The sequence below is a fragment of the Notamacropus eugenii genome, chromosome 2, assembly GCF_028372415.1.
Source record: "Notamacropus eugenii isolate mMacEug1 chromosome 2, mMacEug1.pri_v2, whole genome shotgun sequence".
Classification (NCBI taxonomy): Eukaryota; Metazoa; Chordata; class Mammalia; order Diprotodontia; family Macropodidae; genus Notamacropus; species Notamacropus eugenii.
In genome coordinates, this window is record NC_092873.1 from 173,662,130 (window position 1) to 173,685,975 (window position 23,846).

Consider the following 23,846-nt stretch of genomic DNA (forward strand, 5'->3'; position numbering starts at 1 on the left):
TCAATGAGAGTTTAAGTGATTTACCTAGGGTCACACATTTGGAATATGTCAGAGATAGGACAATTACCCAGGTCTTAATGAGTCTGAAGCTAGCTATCTGCTACAACAAATTGCTCCAGAGTATAATAGGTACTTATAATAGGTACACATGGAGGAAACAGAGTATCTTTCAATAATTCCTTCTGAGACAACCAGTTTCCTTCCAGTTAACTTTCTATGGGTCACTGAAGCAACTAAGAAACAGACCATAATCTCAGATATTCAAAGGAAAAAGCTCTTGGCAAGGTGAGGTGAAGGGGAAACTCAGTGTATCTGGAATCAGGATATCTCAAGTGAAAGTCACTCATACAAAGAGGTAAGAGTTGAAACAGAGCTGCTTAGCAAAAGGATAAAAGAAAATACAGAAAATGAAGGATACATTACAGGACTGGAGAGGATACTGCTTTCTTAACCACACTTCTTAATTACAAACAGGACTATGGTAGAGAAGGGAAGGAGGGGTATTTGATGTGAGGATAGAGTAAGGAGGGGACTGCTTCAAGTCAAACAAGAAACAGTTACCTAAGGTTGATTTAAAAAAAAGTAGGGGAAATAGATGCAGTGAGGTAGGTAAGTTAGGAGGAAGGAAGATACTAGAATTATAACTTTCCAAGCAAACTGCATATAATTAGTGCTGACTGTTTGAAAAGTGAGATAACATGACAGGATTGAATGAAGAAGGAAAAGAAAAAACAACTCTAATTTTAAATGTCAAGGAATCGAACTCATCTACACAATAGAAAAGGGTCAGAATGGATTAGAAAATGAAAACCAACCATGTATTGCATACAAGAAATACCCTTTAAGTATAAGGATTTATATATAGATAAAAGGACAAACTATAGTAGAATTTATTACATTTTAGCTAAATACCTTAAAATAAGGGTTGCAATAACACTTCAAGACAAGGTCATAGGAAAAAAAATTATACATATATATGCAAACAAACATGCTGTCAAGAAAAACAAGAATGAAACAGACTTCCTCTCAGCAAAAAACTGAAGGAATGCAGGTAAGGGATGAGGCACAACATATTGTCAGACATGGTCAATATAGTCATTTATTTTGCTTAATTGCACTTCTTTGTCCTATGGGGGCAGGGGGAAACTCATTGAAGGGACAGCAAAAATGGCATTGATAAAATATTTTACCTAAAATTATTTTTTTAAGATTTAAATTTATTTATTTTTAGTTTTCAACATTCATTTCCACAAGATTTTGAGTTCCAAATTATCTCCCCATCTTTCCCCTTGCCACCCCCATCCCAAGACAGCATGCATTCTAATTACCCCTTCCTTCAGTCTGCCCTCCCTTTTATCATCCCTCCCCTCTTATCCCCTTCCCCTTTACTTTCTTGAAGGGCAAGACAGATTTCTATACCCCACTGCCAGTACACCTTATTTCTCAGTTGCATGTAAAAACAATTTTTTAACATTTGTTTTTAAAACTTTGAGTTTCCAATTCTTTCCCTTCTTCCCTCCTCAACCACCCCCATTGAGAAAGCAAGCAATTCAATATAGGTCATATATGTGGAGTTATGCAAATCACCTTCATAACAGGTGATTACATAACAGTCATGTTGTAAAAGACTATATTTCCCTCCATCTTCTCCTACCCTCCAATTATTCTATTTTCTCCTGTGATCCTGTCCCTTTTCTAACATTTGCTTCTGACAACTCCCTCCCCCAATCTGCCCTCCCTTCTATCATCTGCCCCCCCCAATTCCTTTTCCCCTACCTTCCTAAGGGCAAGACACCCAATTGAGTGTGTGTGTGTGTTGTTCTCTCCTTAAGCCAAATCCAGTGAAGGTAAGGTTCCGTATGGGGCCCAGAGGGTCCCAGGGGGTGCAAGTCAGAGGCACAGCCTGTTCCCGTGGGAACGGTGCTGACGCACACCCTGGCAGAAGCTCTGTGTGACCCTGGAACCTGATGTTCCCGCAGATACTGATGTCCCCTACAGTAAAGTAACAAGTGAGCCTGGGAACTCAGGAACTAGCTGCAGGAACAAGATAAGCTTCCTTACTTACTGCGGGTGTAAGGATGTGGAATAGTCATGAGATGGTGAAGTAATGGGATGAGCTCAGCATGTATGCCATTGGTGGATACAGCCTTTATAAACCCTAACCTTCAGCTGAATAAAGAGAGCTGCTTGGATCATCTTGTCTCCAGTCTCCTTCCTTCAAAGCACACTGATTGCTCAGGCTGACAGGCCTGTAGAGGCCTGTTGGTCAGGAGGCTCCTGGGGGCTCGGGCCCAGACCCCGAGCAACTGGCACCCCGAACAGAGACTGGAAGAGAAACTGAGGTCCCCCTGCAAGGCGTGAGCTCGGAGTCGCACGAGAGTGATGCCACCTGCATGGCCCAGTCAGTGCCCCGGTGGTTCTGCGGAGCCTGGGAGAAACGTGCACTTGGCTGACTGGGACGAGGAGAAGAAAGTTACAGACTGTGAGTAATCCTGCTTATAGATAAATAGGCAGAGATGACATCCAAAGCTACAGAAAAAGCAGTCAGAGACGAAAGGACTATGTCAGTGAAAGAGGAAGGTACAGATCCTCCCGTGGGGCATGAGGCATTAGAGGATCAAAGGGAGTATGAGATCAAAGACTTGAAAAATGGATGCAATACAGATTGTAGAATGGCTATGACAGGATTGCCCAGAACTGCAGGAGTGGAAGAGATGATGCAAAGGTGTGAAGATGTAGGTTCAGTAACATTTGCAGCGCAAGTGAAGGAACAGGTAAAGAGACAGTATGGAACCGAAGCTGCCAACACGAGACAAGGACAGAAATGTTACAGCTGTGGAAAAACAAGTCATTAAAAAAGACTGTAGGAGCAGGCCAGGAGTTAGGCCTAAAATACCATGCCCAAAGTGTAGAAGAAAGGGTCACTGGGTCTCAGAATGCCGAGGAGCCCTGTCACAACAATGTGTAAACGCCATGGCGGGCAGCCCTTTAGCCCAGGACCTGAAGAAGGGACAAACGTTCCAACCCAAAGCTATGACAGAATGGAGAGACAATCCCAGCAAGGAGACTCAGCACCTCAGACAATAGTACCGAGTGGGCACAGTGAAAGAAAGTCAAATACCTAAGTCGTACACAGATTGTTTGACGATCCTTCCTCAGTTTTGGATTTTTTCAGTGTCTGTATCTGTGTTCTGTCTTCCTGTATTTTGTGTGCATGTGTTTGTGTGTTAATAGCGCTGGTGCCCTTGCACTGGTTGGAATGCAGTTATCTCTTTTCCTCCCCCTCTGTCTCTCTCTCTCTGATGGCTGCAGCATCAGGGAAGAGAATGGGAGAGAGAAAGGGAGGAACTCATCTTCTGTCAGTTCAGGTCAGAAACATGTTGAAAAGTTGTTGGTAAAATTCTCTCTCTCTCTTTCTACCTTTTAACCCTGGCCAGGTTGTGAAGGTGGGGAGACAGACCAGGAATTGGGGAACTTTTTCCCCTCATCTTACAGAGGTAACCTAACTAGCGTTTTAAGTATCCCATGCCTCACCAAAAAGAGAAAAGTTTCTTTACTGGATACAGCCAAGAGGTAATTGTTTTATGTGTATGATGTCACTCCTCATTGGATATTTCAGACAGGTCAGCATTTGTTCTGTCATTTGGCACTAAGCAAGTTCCACTGGCAGATTCACAAAGGTTTAGGGACTGGGGTAAGCAATAAAGTGCAGTAAGCAGCGTCCTCGGGTGAACTGTGAAGAAATGAGAGCCCTGCTGGGAGCGGGAAGAAGTCGCTGTGTGTCAGTGCCTCGCCATCAGTCAGCAGGAAAGGAGAGCCCCGTGCGTGCAGCGGGAAGAAGTCGCTGGTAGTCAGCGCAGAGAGCCCCGCGTGCAGCGGGAAGAAGTCGCTGTGAGACAGCGCAGAGGAGCCTCACTGTTAGTCAGCAGACAATGTAAATCTGAATTTTGTTGCCACTAAAGACATTGGAGAAATTGTGTAAAACAAGTTATGTTATTTTCAACTTTATCTGTCCTGCACCCTTGTCTTATAATGTTGTGTACTTGCCATTTAGAGAAACCAGGTATTTTCACCTTTGCCTGTTACAGAAGTACAGCTAAAATAATTTGTGTATCATGTTTGAAAGCTGTAAGAGTGTAAACTGAGTTTGTGCAGTTGCTGTTTTCATGCTAGACCTAAAATTGTTCATTGCTTACTGTGTTTAGAACAACAAGAATGGAGCAAAAACTTTCCTTAGAATGGTTCTGCCCAGTCAGAACAGTCCTCCTGTTTAGGGGTTGGCAGGCATGGGATCTGTGCCAATTCCTTTCATTTTGTAAAACTACTAAGGACCCTGGAAACCCTCCTGTGAGCGAGGTCACCAATACTGGGAAAGGAATTTGCATAAACAATGAATGTGACTTGCTCAAAAGTTGTTATAGAGAGAAAGGATTTGTGACAATTGGCTTCTATAGCAGGACGAGTATTAAAGAGTCCTGGTAAATCTTTCTTGCTTATTGCAACTCCATGAGTATAGAAATAACTGTATCTGGCTCTGAGCTGTGAGCAGTGAAACTTGCTGTGTAAGGTAAAAGGCATTTGGGACTACAGCTAGTTTCATTTTAAGTTTAAGTTTGAATTTGGGTGTCGTTGCTTGCATTACATCAATATCTGAGAGAATTGCCACAAGTTACTCAGAAGGAATGTGATCCTGCACTGTCGATAGGTGAAGTTTGCATCTGGAAAGGAAACACTGAGGGCACAATTCTAGACTCACTCTAGGATGGGATCCTCCTGGTCAGTTTCCCCTTTGTGTCCTTTTGATAAGGAATGTTTCTCATCTGACTATTCCTGAGTCTGGCTATGAAATAGATACTGCATGATTTGGAGAATGTCACTGTTACCCAATTCAAACAGAGTCAAAGATGTTTTATCCTGTCTTATTTGGTATGCCACATGTCCCTGCTTTTCCTTCTATAGCAAATTTTTCTGATCATAGCAAGTGACCAGCAACATATGTGAGCCCTTTTGTACTGGGAACACTAATATTATTTTTATCGGAACACTAATATTAGTTTTATCTGAAATTGGTATGATCAAAAAGTTATGTATGATCAAAAAGTTATGTAAATTCCTTTCACCTTAAGATGTCCCCATTGTTTTAAAAGCAGTAGCATTTTTCTGTAATCAGTCTTGTACTGTTACCAACATGAAATTCCCCTGCGCGTTCTCCGTAATAATTATGGCTTTGGTTTGTTTGATGAATGTTACTTTCACTTTCACAAGGTTATTTTCTGTCCAAGGAAACTATCACTCTGGATGGTTTCCACTCCTTTTTCTTAGTAAGTATTTGGTGACTCTCAAATCGGGATAAAAATCGACACTGTTTTAAAGGCAGTGGACATATTTCTGGAAGACGTGTTTCCACCCAAACCAACTGTCATCGTCAATCTGCCTTATCTTTAAGATATTATGAAGCAGAAAAGATCTTGCTATTTTGATACACAACAGTTGCAACTCATGTGTGAATGTATTCTCCACTTCATTTCTACGAGTTTTTCTTCCAGCATGGACTTTGTCTAGAGGCTGCTAAACATGCCTGTGTGCAGTTCGAGATAGGGGCCTCTTTTGTTTCTGGCCCTACAGCTCTGTTAGTGATGCTATGCCTTGTGCGCTATCCTGTCTGTGGTAGGAAGACTGCGGAAGGTGAAGCAGTCGGGATGATGGGTTCAGCAGCTTTGGATGCATAACAGGTTTGCTTGACACTATGGACGACAGATGGGAAGTTGGGATGTATGGGGTCGTCAAGGCCCTTCACATCCCCCGATAGTTGCTCTGGGTATTTTTGTGCCAGTTGCAGGAGGTTTAAGTATGTCGGGAAAGTGTGGGGATGTATGTTCAGAGGACAGCGGAATGATGTACTACCATTTTTAACTCCTTCTGTCAATTTTGGCCTTTGCTTGCTTCACCTCCTTGCCAGTTTTGTCTCCTCCAGGTTTCGCGTCTTCCACTTTAAGGATGACTGTTCTGGCTCTATGTGACCTACTGTCTGTGGCTCGTCACCCTCTGGACTGCTGCGACCTCTCCACTGTCGGGACCTTGTGTGGCTGAGACGGCTCTCCATCCCCTCTCAGCAGGACGCCAGCTGCAGGCGCCAAGACGTTCGTCCCTTACCCCGTAGATCCGGGTTCCTCTGACATCCCTGTTTTGAAACCCCCACTGTTTTGACATCACTGTTTCGAAACCCCACCCCAAAGCACTCCCAAATCGCTGTTTTACCCCCCATATCACTGTTTAACACTGATGCTATGTAGTGTACTGTAGTGTACTTTGTCTCGCTGTATGTACTGTACTACTTTATCATGCTCCACTCACTGTTTACTTGGTGATATGTATGGTACTTTATCTCGATGTGTCACTTCTCATTCAGACCCCTTTGTTATGCTTATACAGCAACCCACATATGCTATGTTCCCTATTCAGGTGTCAAATGCGAGAGCTTACATTAGAAAGGGATGGTGCAACGTCTGGCTGTTACGATGTGACAATGACTACATATCGGTTGTGTTGTGATTGCTTGTTTCTTTACATCTGCTATGGCCTTAGGACTGTTAGTTAGCTATATGCATGCTATGTAGAAGGATTAGCAAGAAATGTAGGCAGAGGGATCGAGCTCCATTATACAAATGTGCAGAGCAGTATAATAGTAGTAATTGTGATGGGACAGATACCAGACATCACCTGTATGGAAATACGGAAATGGTTCAAAACTGTAACTCCCCTGGACTTGCTTGTACGGTACCTCAGACCTGCTAAAAACAAAAAGAGGGAGATGTACAGGGCCCAGAGGGTCCCAGGGGGTGCAAGTCAGAGGCACAGCCTGTTCCCGTGGGAACGGTGCTGACGCACACCCTGGCAGAAGCTCTGTGTGACCCTGGAACCTAATGTTCCCGCAGATACTGATGTCCCCTACAGTAAAGTAACAAGTGAGCCTGGGAACCCAGGAACTAGCTGCAGGAACAAGATAAGCTTCCTTACTTACTGCGGGTGTAAGGATGTGGAATAGTCATGAGATGGTGAAGTAATGGGATGAGCTTAGCATGTATGTGATTGGTGGATACAGCCTTTATAAACCCTAACCTTCAGCTGAATAAAGAGAGCTGCTTGGATCATCTTGTCTCCAGTCTCCTTCCTTCAAAACACACTGATTGCTCAGGCTGACAGGCCTGTAGAGGCCTGTTGGTCAAGGGGCTCCAGGGGGCTTGGGCCCAGACCCCGAGCAAGGTTCACTTATTCTTTTTCTCCTCCCCTTTTCCCCTCCATTGTAAAACCTTTTTTTGCCTCTTTTATGTGAGATAATTTATCCCATTCTCTCTCTCCCTTTCTCCTCCCAATATATTCCTCTCACCCGTTTATTTTTTTAGATATCCCTTCATATTCAACTCACTCTCTGCTATCTATCTATCTATCTATCTATCTATCTATCTATCTATCTATTTATCTATCTATTTCTTCCAACTACTCTAATACTGAGAAAGGTCTCAGGAATTACAAATATCATCTTTCCATGTAGGAATATAAACAATTCAACTTTAATATGTCTCAATTTTTCTTTTCTATTTACCTTTTCATGCTTCTCTTGATTCTTGTGTTTGAACGCCAAATTTTCTTTTCAGCTCTGGTTTTTTCATCAAGAATGCTTGAAAGTCCTCTATTTCACTGAATGTCTATTTTTTTCCCCTGAAGGATTATACTCAGTTTTCCTGAATAGGTGATTCTTGGTTTTAATCCTAGATCTTTTGACCTCTGGAATATCATATTCCAAGCCCTTTGATCCCTTAATGTAAAAGCTGTTAGATCTTGTGTTATCCTGATTGCATTTCCACAATATTCAAATTGTTTCTTTCTGGCTGCTTGCAATATTTTCTCCTTGACCTGGGAACTTTGGAATTTGGCTACAATATTCCTACAAGTTTACCTTTTAGGAACTCTTTCCAGAGATGATCAGTGGATTCTCTCAATTTCTATTTTATCCTCTTGTTCTAGAATATCAGGGCAGTTTTCCTTCATAATTTTCTTAAAAGATGATGCCTAGGCTCTTTTTTTGATCATGAATTTCGGGTAGTTCAATAATTTTTGAAATTGTCTCTCCTGGAATGAGAGAGAGACAGAGACAGAGAGAGACACACAGAAAGAGACAGAGACAGACAGAGAGCACAGGGTGAGTTGAATAGGAAGGGATCATATCTAAAAAAAATAAAATTAAGGGGTGAGAGAGGAATATACTGGGAGGAGAAAGGGAGAAATGGAATGGGGCAAATTCTCAAAGAAAGAGGTCAGAAAAAGCTTTTCCAATGGAGGGGAAAAGGGGGGAGGTAAGAGGGAAAAAGTGAAGCTTACTCTCATATTTGGCTCAAGGAAGAAATAACATGCACACTCAATTTGGTATGAAAATCTATCTTACACTACAGGAAAGTAGGGGAGAAGGGATAAGTAGGGTAGGGAGGAATGATGGAAGGGAGGGCAAATGGGAGAAGGGAGCAATTAGAAATAAACACTCTTGGGGAGGGACAAGGTCAAAAGAGAGAATAGAAGAAATGAAGGGTAGGATAGGATAGAGGGAAATATAATTAAGTCTTACACAACATGACTATTTTGGAAGTCATTTGCAAAATTACACATATATAGCCTATATTGAATTGCTTGCCTTCTCAGTGGGGATAGGTGGGGAGGGAGGAAGGAAGAGAAGTTGGAAATCAAAGTTTTAGGAACAAATGTTGAGAATTGTTTTTGCATACAACTGGGAAATAAGAAATACAGTTAATGGGGTAAAGAAATTTATCTTGCCCTAAAGGACAAGAGAGAAGATGGGGATAAGGGAACGGAGGGATGTTAGAGGGGAGGGCACATTGCTGGAAGGGGCAATCAGAATGCAAGGCATTTTGGGGTGTGGGGAGGGGAGAGATGGGGAGAAAATTTGGAACTCAAAATTTTGTGGAAATGAATGTTGAAAACTTGAAATAAGTAAAAAAAGAAAAGAAAAAATATTTGCTTCAGTAAAAAAAAAAGAAGAAGAAATTGTCTCTCCTGGATTTATTTTCCAGGTCAGTGGTTTTTCCAATGAGATATTTCACTTTGTCTTCTATTTTTTCATTCTTTTGGTTCTGTTTTATAATTTTTTGATTTCTCATAGTCATTAGCTTCCATTTGCTCCATTCTAATTTTGAAGGAATTATTTTCTTCAGCAAGCTTTTAGACCTCCTTTTTCATTTGGCCAATTTTGCTTTTCAAGGCATTCTTCTCCTCATTAATTTTTTGGACTTCTTTTGCCTTTGGGTTAGTCTATTTTTTAAGGTGTTATTTTCTTCGGTATTTTTGGGGAGTCTCCTTTTAGCAAGCTGGTGTCTGGTTTCTCATGATTTTCTTTCATCACTCTCATTTCTCTTCTCAATTTTTCCTCTACTTCTCTTACTTGATTTTCAAAAATCCTTTTTGAGCTCTTCCATGGTCTGTGGCCAATTCATATTCCTCTTAGAGGCTTTTGATGTAGGAGCTTTGATTCTACTATCCTCCTCTAGTTGTATGCCCTGATATTCCTTGTCACCAAAGTAAGATTTTTATATGAGTTGTTGTGTTGTTTTTTTTTTCTTTTTACAACGTTTACTAATCTTCCCAGCCAAATACTTGGCTTTTCAACTCTTTGTCAAGGTACAACTCTGCTTCCAGTGGGGGGTGGGGGTTGGGGTGGACATACTGTCCCAAGTTTAAGGGGATCAGATGCTCGATCCCCCACTGTCTGTGGGCCCAGAGCTCTGGAAACAGTCTGTGCTGATGCTGCTGCTGCCACCAGCCACCACCATCACCACCCCCCCTGCTCTGGGACTGGGTCTGGGGCTGGACCTGGCCAGACCACACAGTCTTCTTTCACCCAGGTCCCACAGAGTTTTTCCACTGACCTTTTTGGTGTTTATGGGTTGGGAAGTGTGGAAACTGCCACAGCTCTCAATAACTCAGTACCCCAAGGCCAGCTCCAGCCTGTCTGTGCTGGTGTGGCCCACGCCAGACTATGCTCCACTCCCTGCCCAGTGTGGCAGACTCTTCCTGTTGACTTTCCAGGTTGTCTTGGGCTGGGGATGTGTTTCACTCTGTCATTTTGTGGGTTCTGTAGCTTTAGAATTTGTTTAGTCATTTTTTACAGTAATTTGAAGGGGTTTGTGAGATAATTCTGGGAAATCCTTGCTTTTACTCTGCCATCTTGGCTCCACTCCAAAAATATTATTTTTTAAAAATGAAATTAAAATAAGAGACAGATCAGGAAAGCTATATTATTCTCATGAATAAGAAAGTAATTTCAACATTAAATGTACATGCATAAAATAGCATAGTATCTAAATACACAAAGTTTGAAAAACTGACTGAAATGGCCTTTTGGGGGGATCTCTTTACCACAAAGCTGTCTAATCCATCCGTCACAAAGCTGCACATGCAAAAATCCTAAAGCAACACTCAATAAATGTCTCTCACTTAATAAACTTCCATGGCCTCTTATTACCTTCCTCCAGGAGCATCCCCAAAACCCTCTGTTTGGCTTTTCAAGCCCTGCATAACCTGGTGCTTTCCTCTCCTTGTAGTCTTCTTATACTTTGCCCTCCTTTCACATCCTTGTCAATTCAGAACAGTGACCTCTTGCCATCCTTGCCCATGATATTCGGCCTCCCTACTCTGTGAACTTTCATCTTCACATTTCTGGAATCTTTTCCCTCATCCCCTTCATCCTTAGCTTCCTTGGCTTCCTTGAGGACTCAGCTCAACTCCCACCTTCTACAGAAGGCTTCCTTGCCCTCTTGTGTTTTCCCCTTGAAGGTAAATCCATCGATACTGTATATATCTTGTGCTTACATAGTTACTTGAATATTTTCTTCCCCACCAATGCCATTTCCTTGATTGCAGACAATGTGTCTTTGCCCAGAGCTTAGTATATTCCTTGACACATGGTAAATACTTAATAAACACATACTGACTGCTGACTGACCTGACTGGCAAAAGACTTAAAAAGAAAAAAAATTAATTATTAATCTAAAAAGAAAGTTGAAAAAACTTGCTACTACAGGTTGTTGGAGACAATCCATAAGGAAATTAAGGAGTATATTTTTTAGCCCTCAACATACCTTTATGAAATGATAAAGTACTCATAAGTAAATTTTAAAGAGGCAGAAATAGTAAACAAATCCTTTACAGAGCAGAAATAAAACAGACAATGGAATCAATAAGGGGAACCAATAAGAAATTTAAATGTAAATGAAATGTTATCCCAAATAATGAGTGGTCAAAGAATTTATATCAGAAAAATGTCAACAATAAGAAAACATTACAAAACTTATGGGATACTGCTAATGCTATCTTTAAAGAAAAATCTCTCTCTGCACATGTTAACAGAAGAGAATGTAAGGTCCCTGAAGTCAGCAACTATTTCTTATTTGTCTATGTGTCCCTATCATCTACCACAATACCTGACACAACATAGGTACTGAAATTCTAGCTGACTAAGTAAAAGAGAGATCTTATTAACAGTGGAAGCAACTAAAAGAAAAATTAACAAAAGAGTAAAACCAAAATAAGCTAGAAAACTTGAAAATCATCAAGAACTATAATACATAAATACATACTAACAAATGAAACGGATGAATTTACAAATATAAAAATATTCAGATTAACTAAGTACAAAATAAGATTCCATCAGAAAGACAATATAGAACAAGCCATAAATGAACTCCCAAAGAAAACTTAATCCAAAAGGGATTTTCAAATGGTTTATAAAGCATAAATATAAAGCCTAATAATTCCTATGCTTTACAATTTACACACACACACACACACACACACACACACACACACACACACATATAAATACCATCCCCATTTTATACATGAGAAAACTAAGGATGAGAGACGATAAGTAATTTACATATGGTCAGGTAGCTTATAAATTTTGGAAGTGACATTTAAACCCAGTCCAAATCGAGCGCAGGTTTCACTATGCCACTGTTTCTCTTTCCTATCCCACCTTTAGATTATAAAAGTCTTTTGGAGGGGAATCTTACCATTTTTTCCAGCTTCTCCTTTCCTCAATCTCAAAAATGCCTTGTACCATAAGATATATTTAATAAATGTTTATTGAACTGAATTCAAGAGTTTCACCTGAGTGACTATCCAATGGGTAAGCTAAATCAAAGTTCCCTTGAGAGAAACTTTTTGGTTCTACTTACAGCTACCTCACTGGCCCATCTCCAAGAAGATGGATGATCTTTTTTCTACCTGCATAAGAATATAAGTGAGGTACCTATAAGATAGGCTAACATGATAAAACAGGAAAATTATAAATGCTGAGAAAGTTGTGGGAAAATTGGAACACTAATGCATTGTTGGTAGAGTTGTGAACTGTTACTACCATTTTGGAGAACAATTTGGAACTATGCCCAGAGGGCTATAAAAATGTGCATACCCTTTGACCTTGCAATACCACTTCCTAAGCTGTATCACAAAAAGATCATACAAATGGGAAAAGAATCTATATGTACAAAAATATTTGTAGTAGCTCTTTTTGTAGTAGTAAAGAAATGGAAATTGAGAGGCTACCCATCAATTGGGGAACAGATGAATAATTTGTGTATATGAATGTAATGGAATACTATTGTGCTATAAGAAATGATGAACAGAAAGACTTTTGAGAGGCCTGGAAAAACTTATACGAACTGATGCTGAGTGAAAGGAGCAGAACCAGGAGAACTCTGAACACAGCAACAACGATAGTGTACAGGGAATTTTTCTGGTAGGCTTAGTACTTTATTGCAATGCAAGGACTTAAAAAATTCCCAATGGACTGTTGAGGCAAAATGCCTTCCATATCCAGAGAAAGAACTATGGAATTTGAAGCAAAATGAAGCAGACCATTTCATTTTATATTATGTTTTGTTTTATGATTAATCCCCTTCCTTTTAATTCTTCTATGCAACATGACTAAGGTGAAAATATATTTAATAGGAATGTATGTGTAGAATCCATATAAAATTGTATGCCGTCTCAGGGAGGGAGTGGAGAAGGAGGGGGAAGGAAGGGGAAAAAGATCTAAGATATATGGAAGTGACTGTACAACACTGAAAACAAATAAAATAATTTAATTAAAAAAAAAAATGATGAGCAGGTGGATTTAAGAAAAACCTGGAAAGACTTATATGAACTGATGCTGAGGGGGGCAGAACCAGAAGAACACTGTACATAGTTAGAGCCACACTGTGTGATGACTAATTCTGATAGACAAGGCTCTTCTCAACAATGCAAGATTCTAAGATAACTCTAAAAGGCTCATGAAGAAAAATGCTATCCATATCCAGAGAAAGAATTACAGAATCTGAATGCAGACTGAAGCATACTCTTTGCTTTTTTGTTTTCTTTTTTTCTCATGGTTCATTCCATTGGTTATAATTTTTTTTTGCAACATGACTAATGTTAAAATACATTTAATGTGAATGTAAAATCAGAGCCTTTATCAGATTCCATGCCATCCTGGAAAGGGAATGGGAGGGAGGGAAAATTTGGAACTCAAAAGCTTGTGGAACTGAATGTTGTAAACTAAAAATAAATATATAAATTTTAAAAAATATATAAGTGAGGTTCCTAAAGTTTTACAAAGAGAATGTCAGTTCTACACATTGGATATCAATGTTTTATAGACAGTGGGGTGGCACAGTGGACAGAGCACTGGGCCTGGAGTCAGGAAGATCTAAGTTCAAATCCAGTCTCAGATACTTAGCTACATGACCCTGTCTAATTTACTTAACCTCTGCTTGCCTCAGTTTCCTCATCTGTAAAATGAGGATAATAATAACACTTGCATCCCAAGGTATCAAATGAGATAACAAGTATAATTTTACTATATGCACAGTGCCTGGCACATAGTAAGTTCTATACCAATTACAAATTATTATTATTATCCCTGTTCAATCAGCAAATACAAATAGGCATATACATTAGAGAATTCAACTGGGAAGAGGCAGCAATACAGAACTTGCCCAAAGTTCAACTGAAAACAGATTTGAGATGTTTTAATGACCTACTCTTCTATGCTCTTTAAATTAAGTTAGGTTATCAGAAAAGCAAAGTATTGTATATTTTTTTTAGCTATAAACAGAGGACCAATACATCAGTGGAGGATTTAAAGGCAAATATGACAAGACTCAGCTGTGGGAGATAGCATGCCTGGCTTGTAATGGGCACTGATGCAGAGAGTACTCATATTAAGCTATTAAAGTTTTCTCCCCAAGAACTGTCTTCATTGTGTTAAGACACAAGGTCATGCTCTCATCTTTTAGAGTACCAACATTTCATGGTCATTTGAAGAATATTTTCGTGTTTTCTACAAAACTGTAGTTGAAGACACAGTTTATTATATCACCAAGCATCCCTACACAAAAAACTAAGCAACAAAGTCCTAGAATTCAGTGCCAGAAAAAAAACTTCATCTCTTTAAAGTATATGCTCCCTTTTATAAAACTATATAACTTAATGTAAACCTCTTTTTACCCTAACTGCCAGAAAGCTCTAAGTTAATGTTAGTGTACAATGGTAGTACTTAATTAATCATAATGTAAGGTGCAGTGGAAATAGCATTTGTTTGGAAATTAAACCTTGCTCTTCCCCTCTCATTACTTCTGTGACACAATGCAAGTGACTTAACCTCCCTGGACATCCAATGAGAGGAAAGGAATTCAGCACTTCTTACCCCAAATGGGGTCATGACCCACAGTTTAAGATGTGCATACCCTGAAGGGATCTTGAGAAGAAAAAGTTTAAGAAGCCCTGGACTAGATGACAAAAGGTCCCTTTCAGTTTTAAATTTATCACACTACAATTTTCATTCACTCTTTTCACCATCTAAATTATTTCAAATCCTTAAGTATAACTTTATAAAATCATATATGCAAATATATAAATGTTTAATAGAGTCCCTGATGAAAGAGAAAGGAAATTATATCCTATACTTTTAAATCTCTTAATTCCAAATCACAAAGTTGAACAATTTTGTTGCAGTGATGGACTGCAGTGAACAAAAAGAAAAAAATAGAAGAAAGGAGCAGAAAATAGTTACTAATTATACTATATCACAGGCAAGTCTTAGTCACCAAGGTTCCCACTCAGCTATGTTTGGTTTAGGAAAAAGACCACAACACAGACAGAATGATACAGTGATAAAAGTCCAGAATTTCATTTCAGAGGTCTAAGGTTCAAATCAGCTAAGCTAACTGGGTCAGTGACATCGAGCAAGTCCTTGGAGAGTGATTTTCAGGAGCCAAGATGGCAAAGGCAGCAGCAAGTCGCTCTCACTCTTCCTTACAGACCTTGAAAAATCCAGAAAATACTGCCCCAGGAAAAATCCTAGAACAGTGGAGCCAGTAGAAAGATGGGATGCAGCAGTTTTTTAACTGCTGAGGCTAGGGGGATTAATGGGAAAGGTCCCTCTTGTTGTGGCTGAACGGAACCAGTACAGGACAGGAGGCAACCCGGCAAGCAAGTCCCACCTCAGTGGACCAGCAGGAGATCCTGAGCCCCAGGGTGGTGGAGCACGCAGGACCTCCCCAAATCCCTTGTGCTTTTGCACTGGCAGGAGAACCAGCAGGTACCAGTGTGGAGAACCACTACTTGCATAGCAGATGGGTGTCCACCACCAGCCAAGCCAACCCATGCTCTATCACAGCTCCCAGTGAGGAGGCAACTTCCAGGGGCCAGACTACCATACCCCACACCTCACCTCATGGGCTTTGGTGTAGACTGGGGGTAAATGACTATAGAAAGGATAGGGAGGCTCAAGGTACAAATTTAGAAAAGAACAATAGTGTCAAAATGGCTACATGTGAAGCTGCAAAGAAAAATGCAGTGTGGTCTCAGGCTCAAAAAGAATTCCTGAAAGATCTTTAAAAGAATTTTAAAATACAAATTAGAGAAGAAGAAAAATTGGGAGGATTAATTGTTTGTTGGGGTTGGAAGCTCAATTCCGTGTGGACAGTCTCGGGCGGGTAAAGGTGGGAACTTCTAAATCTTAGAGCTCTCACGAGACCCCCCCCAGGAAACGGCTGGGAATCGAGGTGAACCGAGCTATCTCGTGTATTTCCGCCTCTTCCCGTGAGAAACGTGATGGGAGAGAGATCTCCCCGCCCTCGAGATTGTCCCGGATCTGGGCACACTATTGTTATCTAACAGCACAGTATTCAGATGCAAACTATGCGACTGGAGAGTTAAGTAGGATCAGGGAAGCCTGAAAGCTCTTAGCACGTGAGGAGCCAAAGAGGACACAAGGCTCCGCTTTTCCTCTTCTCCTTCTCTCCCCTCCCCCTCTCTCCCCGCTTATACTTCTACTTCCAATCTCTTATTGTAAGATCTTTGCCTCCTTGGGAGATTCTCTTTCCCTCCTAAGGAAGAATCCCCTGCACTTGTAACCGAGACCCTGAAATAAAGCTCAACCCTTGTTCGACTCTGGAACGTCCTTTCTCTCATATGCGCACCCGGCGTGGCCAGCCGAAGACCTCGGGAGGTGAGGTAAGAAAGACTCGGGTAGCCCACAGGCCTCTAGGCCTGGCAATTATTAACTATTAATTAATAATTATTAAAAAATAAACAAGGAAGCAGTCTAGTAAACACAAGTGGAAGCGCAATATAGCAGTAAGTCACAAAACTGAACAAATTCCTTAACTCAGAGATTCCACTGCTAAGAAGGATCTTATCCTAAAATATCAGAGAAGAAAAATGGACCTATCTATAGGGAATATTCATAGCTATTCGATTTAAAAACAGTAAAAGATTGGAAACAACCTATATGCTTTGTGATTATAGAATCCTTCTATTATTACTATTACTACTATTATATTACAATCCCTGCCACCCAGGGTAGACATATCTATACCATGGACGATTCATGTTTAAATACAGAAATTTTGCTGTACTGCCTTCCCCCAACCAGAGAGAAATAACAAAAAATTTGTGAAATCATAAAAATAATGATTTTAAAAATTATTTTTACTTTTTTTTAATACTATTTCAAGACAAGTTAAAAAACATTTTTTTAAGTACCTACTCTGTGCCAGGTACTCTGCTAAGTACTAGAAATACAAAGAAAGGCCAAAAGACAGTAATAAAATTAAAAAGTCCCCATTTCAATGATTTGTTTTCTTCAATGGCACACCTTCTAATGATGAAAATCACAACCTTTCTACCTCTTAATGGAGAATTTTTATGACAGTGTCCAAAAAAATCACGATGAAGCCAAACTGAAAAAAATACTTCTCTGAATTTGGCTACGCTAGTCCCCAAACAAGAAACACGCTCAAAAAACCTAAACTCTGAACCTTTCCAGTGTGCTTAGACTTGCTAGAACTTTCATCCCATGGTTCTGGTCTCAGACTACATTCCACAATGAGGCACAGAGGGTTTATTCTATATGTAAAGAAAGGTTCCAACTTTTTTGCAATTTGCTTTTACAGTAGAAGAGAATTACCGTGTTTAACAGCTAAATAATTTGCCTTTCTATCTCCTATTCTTCCTACCCTGCATCAAATGTCCCAACCATTTATGCTCCTCAAAACTGAACTATATCCCCTACCACAATAAAAGATCCAGAGAAGATCAAAAAAGAAAATTGATTTAAGACAATAAGCATCCCCTACAAGGAACACAAAGTTATGTGCTCCCTGATCATCAAGTATTTTCAAAATAAAAGGTCTTTCCCTAATAAAGATGTAGATGTATTTGTAAAGACAATAAGCGCATGACATTTCCCATATCTCTTAGATTTAGACAGATAATGCAGAGGATAGAGCACCAGACCTGGATCAGAAAGACCTGAATTCAAACCCAGCCTCAGACACTTGCTATCTTTAAAGTGGGAATAATAATAGCACTTATCTCTCAGGGTGGTGGAGTTCTCTGTAAAGTGCCAGGCCCAAAGCAGGTGCAACACAAATGTCTCTCTCTCTCACCTTCCTTCTTTCCCTTCCCTGCTCTGTTGCTCTAAGGTAAAGAAATTTTTTTTTTGTTTGCTTCTGCACAACAGAGAAACTAGATATCAGTTCTATTTCATCTTCCGATTCTCCAAACTGAGAATGGGAATTTCATTACTCTATTATAAAAAGCTCAATTTGAAAAAAAAAAAAAAGTCTAGAAATCCCATATTTCTGAATTTTTGCTATATTTAAAACATATTTTATACTCACTCAAATCACCGGTGGTCTGTAACAATGTTTCCAATTTGTAAATCTGTTGCCTGTTTTAAATAAAAGGAAAGTCAGTTTAAATTGTTTATATGATAGAAAGGTCATCTTGCAAAAATTTCCAAATGTAATATTACAGTCATAGTTACACAGTTCCTCCTATGTTTATATCAGACTTTTCTTTATGAAATATTTTAAACGAACATCTCATAAATTCAAAGCACCTGTTGAGTATTTAGGGAACACAAGCAGTGTGTGATCCTCAAAGGGTCATTTCAGATAATGAAGTAATGAAGTTTTTCTATAAGATAGAGAATTTTCTTTTTCAAATCACATTCTGGCCTTCTCAGACATTCTATTAAAAATTCCAGGTACAAAAAACTGTAACATCATTTCATTTTAGTGCCAAAAGGGTTGAATATGAGGTTATGTTTGTTCTGAATGTGCTTACAAAAGTTTTACACATCAAATAATAAGACAATAAAACAATCAAATAACAAATGTACAGTGAGAGAAGCATACAGGTATAGTGGATAAAAAGGCAGCTGTCAGGAAGAAAGAGATTCAAGTCTTGCCTCTCCTATATACTGGCTATGTGATCATGAATTAAGTCACCCAACTTCTCAGTACTCTAGCCAACTCTCTCAGAATAGCAGTTACAGGTGATTTGCACTGAAGGAGTTTCCACATCTTATGATAATGAGGTCTGGACTAAATAGGATAGTATATATAAGAAAGCACTCAAAAAAGGGAAATATCAAGAGGGACTGGTGTTTTTTGATCAGATAATAATAATAATAGTTTATTACATATAGATATATGTATTATTCTAAATAATAACTCTTTAAAGTTTCCAAATACTCTTCAAACATTAATTTCTTTGAGATCCACAACAATCACTTTCTACGGCCCTACCAGTATTACTATAACCACTTGATAGATGAAGAAAGCCCAGAGAATTTATGTGACTTGCTAGCTGCCTGACCCTAGGCAAGTCACTTAAGCTCTATCTGCCACAGTCTCCTTATCTTTAAAATGAGAATAATAATAGCATATGTCTCTCAGGGTGGTAGAGTTCATGTTTACATAGCAATTAAGTAAGGAAGGCAGCATTAGGACCCAGATATTCCTGAATGGGTTCAGCATTCTATCTACCATATAAGTTGCTAGTTAAGGAATTACAAATTTAAGATACCAAAGTCTGGCACCTGTAAGTTCCCATCTCAATTCTACTTACCTTATAACTCTTAGAACAGTCAATCTACATTCCCTGTCTTTAAAATACTTTCATTTCATAACTTTGCTCCAAAGAAACAACCTTAACCCAGGTCTCCTAGAAAAATTTCCCATATGCAGGAAAGAACAGAACTATTCAGTTCCCTTTTACAGGTTATCAGAAATGACTTTCTTACTACAGGCTTTTGGATGATGTTACTTTCTTGAACTTTCTACTGTCTTCAACAACACCTTCAAAGAATTATCAAAGTAGATTTGACATTTTTTTAACAGAACCAAGAAGAGACTTTGAGATTTTAGGTTTAAGCTCCACAAGTCATCAAAACAGCTCATCATTTAGATAAGCAAAGTATCTTTTTTTGATTACTGGGAAGGACTTCAGAAATCACAACCAATCACATACAAGACCTGGACAGATGAAGTCATTATACAAGGTCACTTAAGGTGTAAAACAACAAACAAATACAAAGGGCCATAACGAATAGGTTTATTAAGAGGCACATTTAAAAGAAGATTCAGTCAAATTTACTTTCACTGAAAAGATTTAAAAGATAAATAACAGATCACTGATCTCACAGATGAGACTACTGAACATCTATCTTAATCTGACTTAAAACATTCAAAATAAGTTCTATAACTTTGTGACTTCTAAAGTATTAGGTTCATCACTATCTGCTCACCAATGCTACTCCTTCCAACCTCTAAAAAGGAACACACACACACACACACACACACACACACACACACACACATACACAAAACAAACCTGCATAAAGAAAAGAGATCCTTAGAAGAATTCACTAATGCAATTTCAGTCACCCACTGGAAGCCAAAGAGTTCCACTATATCATCTTCAAAGTTAGTTGGTAAAGGGTCCAAGCTAAGCATCAATCTGAAATATAAACACTTGGATTCAATCATAGCCTTTTGGTATACACTTCAAAGAAATTATAGTGCTACACGTATGACAAAACATTTTTAATGCATAACAATTAGTTTACTCAATAACATCATCCTTTCTGTTTCTTGCACACAGCACTCCATCTCTTGACTCCATTTTCACTGCCTGTCTTCCATGCATCATGGAATGCTCTCCCTCCCCTTCTCTATCTTCTGGCTTCCTTCAAGTTTCATTTAAAGTCTTACATTTTGCAAGAAACCTTTCTCAGTCTTCCTAAATTTTAGTGTCTTTGCTCTAAGATTACCCCTAACTTATCCTATACATATCTTGTTTCTATGTAGCTGTGTGCATGTTGTCTCCCCATTACACAGTGGACTCCTTGAAATAAGGAACTTTTTAAAAAATTTCCTTATATTCCTAATGCTTAGCACAGTAACTGGTACATGGAAGGCAATTAATCAATACTAGTTAATGGACTGACAGACTGAAAATAAAACATCTATCATATACTTACCATATCTGAGGTTTGGAGAGTCAAAAATTAATAAAACATTACCCCTTCCCTCATGCTTATAAAATTTCAGGCAACAAAGTATTCACCTCACAAACTTGTAACAAAACTAATAAGAGTACCCTTGTATAAAACAGAGCCTAGTATGCTATAGGTATGTCTCATACAAAGTAATTTGCAAGAAACCCCTATGAAGTAATCTTTTAAAAACAGAATTAGGTCACAACACACTCTCTTGACTAATGATGGCAAATCTTGGTCCTGTTAAGAAGTATATTTGACTCTGAGATCTAGTTAAAAGTCATTCTAAGCAAAGCCTTTTGAATAAAGTGATTGATCACACTGGAATAAATATATGAGTTAACTATAAAAGGTTATATAGTAAATAAAATAGAGACCTAAGGAAAAAATACTTTTTTAAAACTATGGATGCAGGCTAAAAAAGATCATTTTGATTACATAAATTTAAAAAGCTCTTGTAAAAACAAAACCAAATCACCAACATTAGAAAGGAAACAGTTAAACAGAAAAACATTTTGCAACTGAGTTTCTCCATTAAAGATCTCATTTCCAAGATATATAAAGAACTGATTCAAATTTATAAGAATAAAAGCCATTCTCCAATTAATAAATGGTCAAAGGATATAGACAGTTTTCAAGGATATAAATCTAAGTTATCAACAGCCAAATGAAATAAAAAGCTCCAAATCACTAAGAGAGAAATAAAAACAAAGAGCAACTCTGAGGTTTCACCTCTGGCAAAGATAACAACAACAACAACAAAAAAGAAAATAAGGAATACTGGAAGGATTGCAAGAAAACTGTCATTCATTCTGGAAACCAATTTGGAACTGTGCCTCCAAATTCACTAACCTGGTCCAGTGATATCACTAAGAGGCCTATACCCCAAAGAGATCAAAGGAACAGGGAAAGGATTATATATAAATATTTATAACAGCTCTTTGTAGTAACAATGAACTCAAAACTAAAAGAGTGCCTATCACTTTGGGGAATGGCTGAGCAAACTATGAATATAATAGAATACTATTGTGCTACAAGAAATGACAGGAATGGGTCAGGGAAACCTTCAAAAACTTATACGAAATGATGAAGAGTGAAGTGAGCTGAAGTAGAACAATTTGTAGGGCAAACAATTTTGCAGGGCTTAAGAACTCTGATCAATGCAGTGACCAACCACACTCCAGAGGCCTGATGATAAGGCATGCTACCCACCTCCTGAGAGAGGTCACTGGCTCAAGATGAAGTTAAGAGCAGTATATTTTTGGACATGACCAACGTGGGAATTTGTTTTGCATGGCAATGCATGTCTTTACAGGGGTTTTGTTTTTCAATGCGGGGAAGCTGATAGGAGAGAGAGAAAATAAATGCTTGTTAATGGTTAAAAATAAAAATTCAAAAGAAAAAACATAATAAAAGTGATGAGTTAAATTTCTGGGTTGATAAGTAAACTGCAAGCAGTCTCAAAAGAGGACATCCAAAATGCTGAGCAATGTGAACAGCTTTGTGAAAGTCTTACCTTAAAATTCAAAACTCATATGAATGAATAAATGTCACATATGCTTTAAAAAATAATCATTCATTTCCAGGCTACACACACACACACACACACACACACACACACACACACACATATCCTGAAAATGAATGTGTATATGAAGGAAAAAATATATTTCATCTCATACATGTAGATTATATGTGTATATATGCATATATACGTGTATATACAGAGAATGACGTGTAACATATACATATACATGAAATATACATCAATGAATGAAAAAACTGAGCAGGGGGAAGAAACCATGCCAAAATAGGGCAGCCCTCTAAAAACTTTCCAGTTTAACAACGCCATGTGAATAGACAACTAAGAGCCTCAAAGCTCCTGCCTGCCACCACCAAACTGAGGCCATTCAGAAAGGTCCCCGCGGTCACGATCTGACTCACCCGAGCCATGTGGGGGATGCCAAGGCAGGACCCAAGCACGGACACGCATCCAACTCTTAAGCATCAGCGTTCACCAGAGGGAGCACAAAGCTCCCCGGCCTTACCTCTTCAGAGACCCACTGGCCAGGTGGGAATCCGCAGAAAAACTTTTCCTTCCATCGGAGGCACAAGAAAAGCAAGGCGGTCTGCACCACTCCGTCTCCAGCTCCAGCTCCAAACTTTCCGTGAGGTACGAGCACGCCTCGGGCTGGCCATCCATGGCTCACGCCGTTCCTGAAGCGGGGGAATGGAAGGCAGCAGGCCTTCCTAACGGGTCAGGGCCGCCACCAGGTCAAGCTCAGCGGGAGAGCAGCCTCAGTTTTCCTCTCTGTAACACGGAGCGGTGAAGGGCTGGCAGCAGACGTCCCCGCCCCGGGCTTTCCCGCGTTCCCAGGCACGCAGGGCAGGCGGGGACGAAGGCTGCAAGAAGGGGAGGGGCAGGCCCGGCCTGGGCACGTTTCCGGCCTGCGCACCCCCACCTCTTAGGCGCAGTCCCCCCAGGGCGCCTGTCCCGCACACAGCAGAAGGGCTGGGCTGGGGAGGGGAGGCAGGACCCGGCCGCCCTTGGCGCATGGGGAGCAGAGCGGGGTATCAGCACCGACACCACGCCGGCCGCTCGGCCCCAGCTCGGGGGGAGGGGTCAGGTCAGCCACCAAGGCTCGGCGCCCCGGCCGGAACAAGTGAAATTCCCGCCACCACGCGCTCGCGCGCACAGGAGAAGGCGGGGCTTAGTCGGGCAATCAGCCCGCCCCGCCCCCAAGTCCAGGCTCCTCCCAGCTCGGCCCGGCAGCGGGAAGGCAGGAAGATCTCGCGAGAGCAGGTCTCCCGGGGACTCCATGCTTTCCGACCTTCCCATTGAACAGTAGTGACGACAGTCAGCGGGCTGGAGGCGGATTTGGGACTGGGAGGTAGATAAGTTGCGCGTGCGCACTTACTAAATACTCCCGCTGCTTCTTCA

At 40.0% G+C, this 23,846-nt stretch overlaps 1 protein-coding gene across 3 annotated transcripts in view; it reads right to left on the reverse strand.

Moving 5' to 3' along the window:
* Positions 1 to 23,589, reverse strand: part of MMS22L (MMS22 like, DNA repair protein) — a 165,026-nt gene extending 141,437 nt beyond the window's left edge. For 2 of the 3 annotated variants that reach the window (XM_072642887.1, XM_072642885.1), the window contains exons 1-3: positions 22,954 to 23,589; positions 20,239 to 20,364; positions 18,240 to 18,289 (exon numbers count right to left, since the gene is read on the reverse strand). In XM_072642887.1, coding sequence (XP_072498988.1) covers positions 18,240 to 18,289; positions 20,239 to 20,364; positions 22,954 to 23,108 — 331 coding nt within the window. In that variant the 5' untranslated portion in view covers positions 23,109 to 23,589. Of the gene's footprint in view, positions 1 to 18,239; positions 18,290 to 20,238; positions 20,365 to 22,117; positions 22,247 to 22,953 lie in introns of all 3 variants that reach the window. The other variant, XM_072642886.1, reaches the window with a different exon arrangement.
* Positions 23,590 to 23,846: the final 257 nt, after the last annotated feature.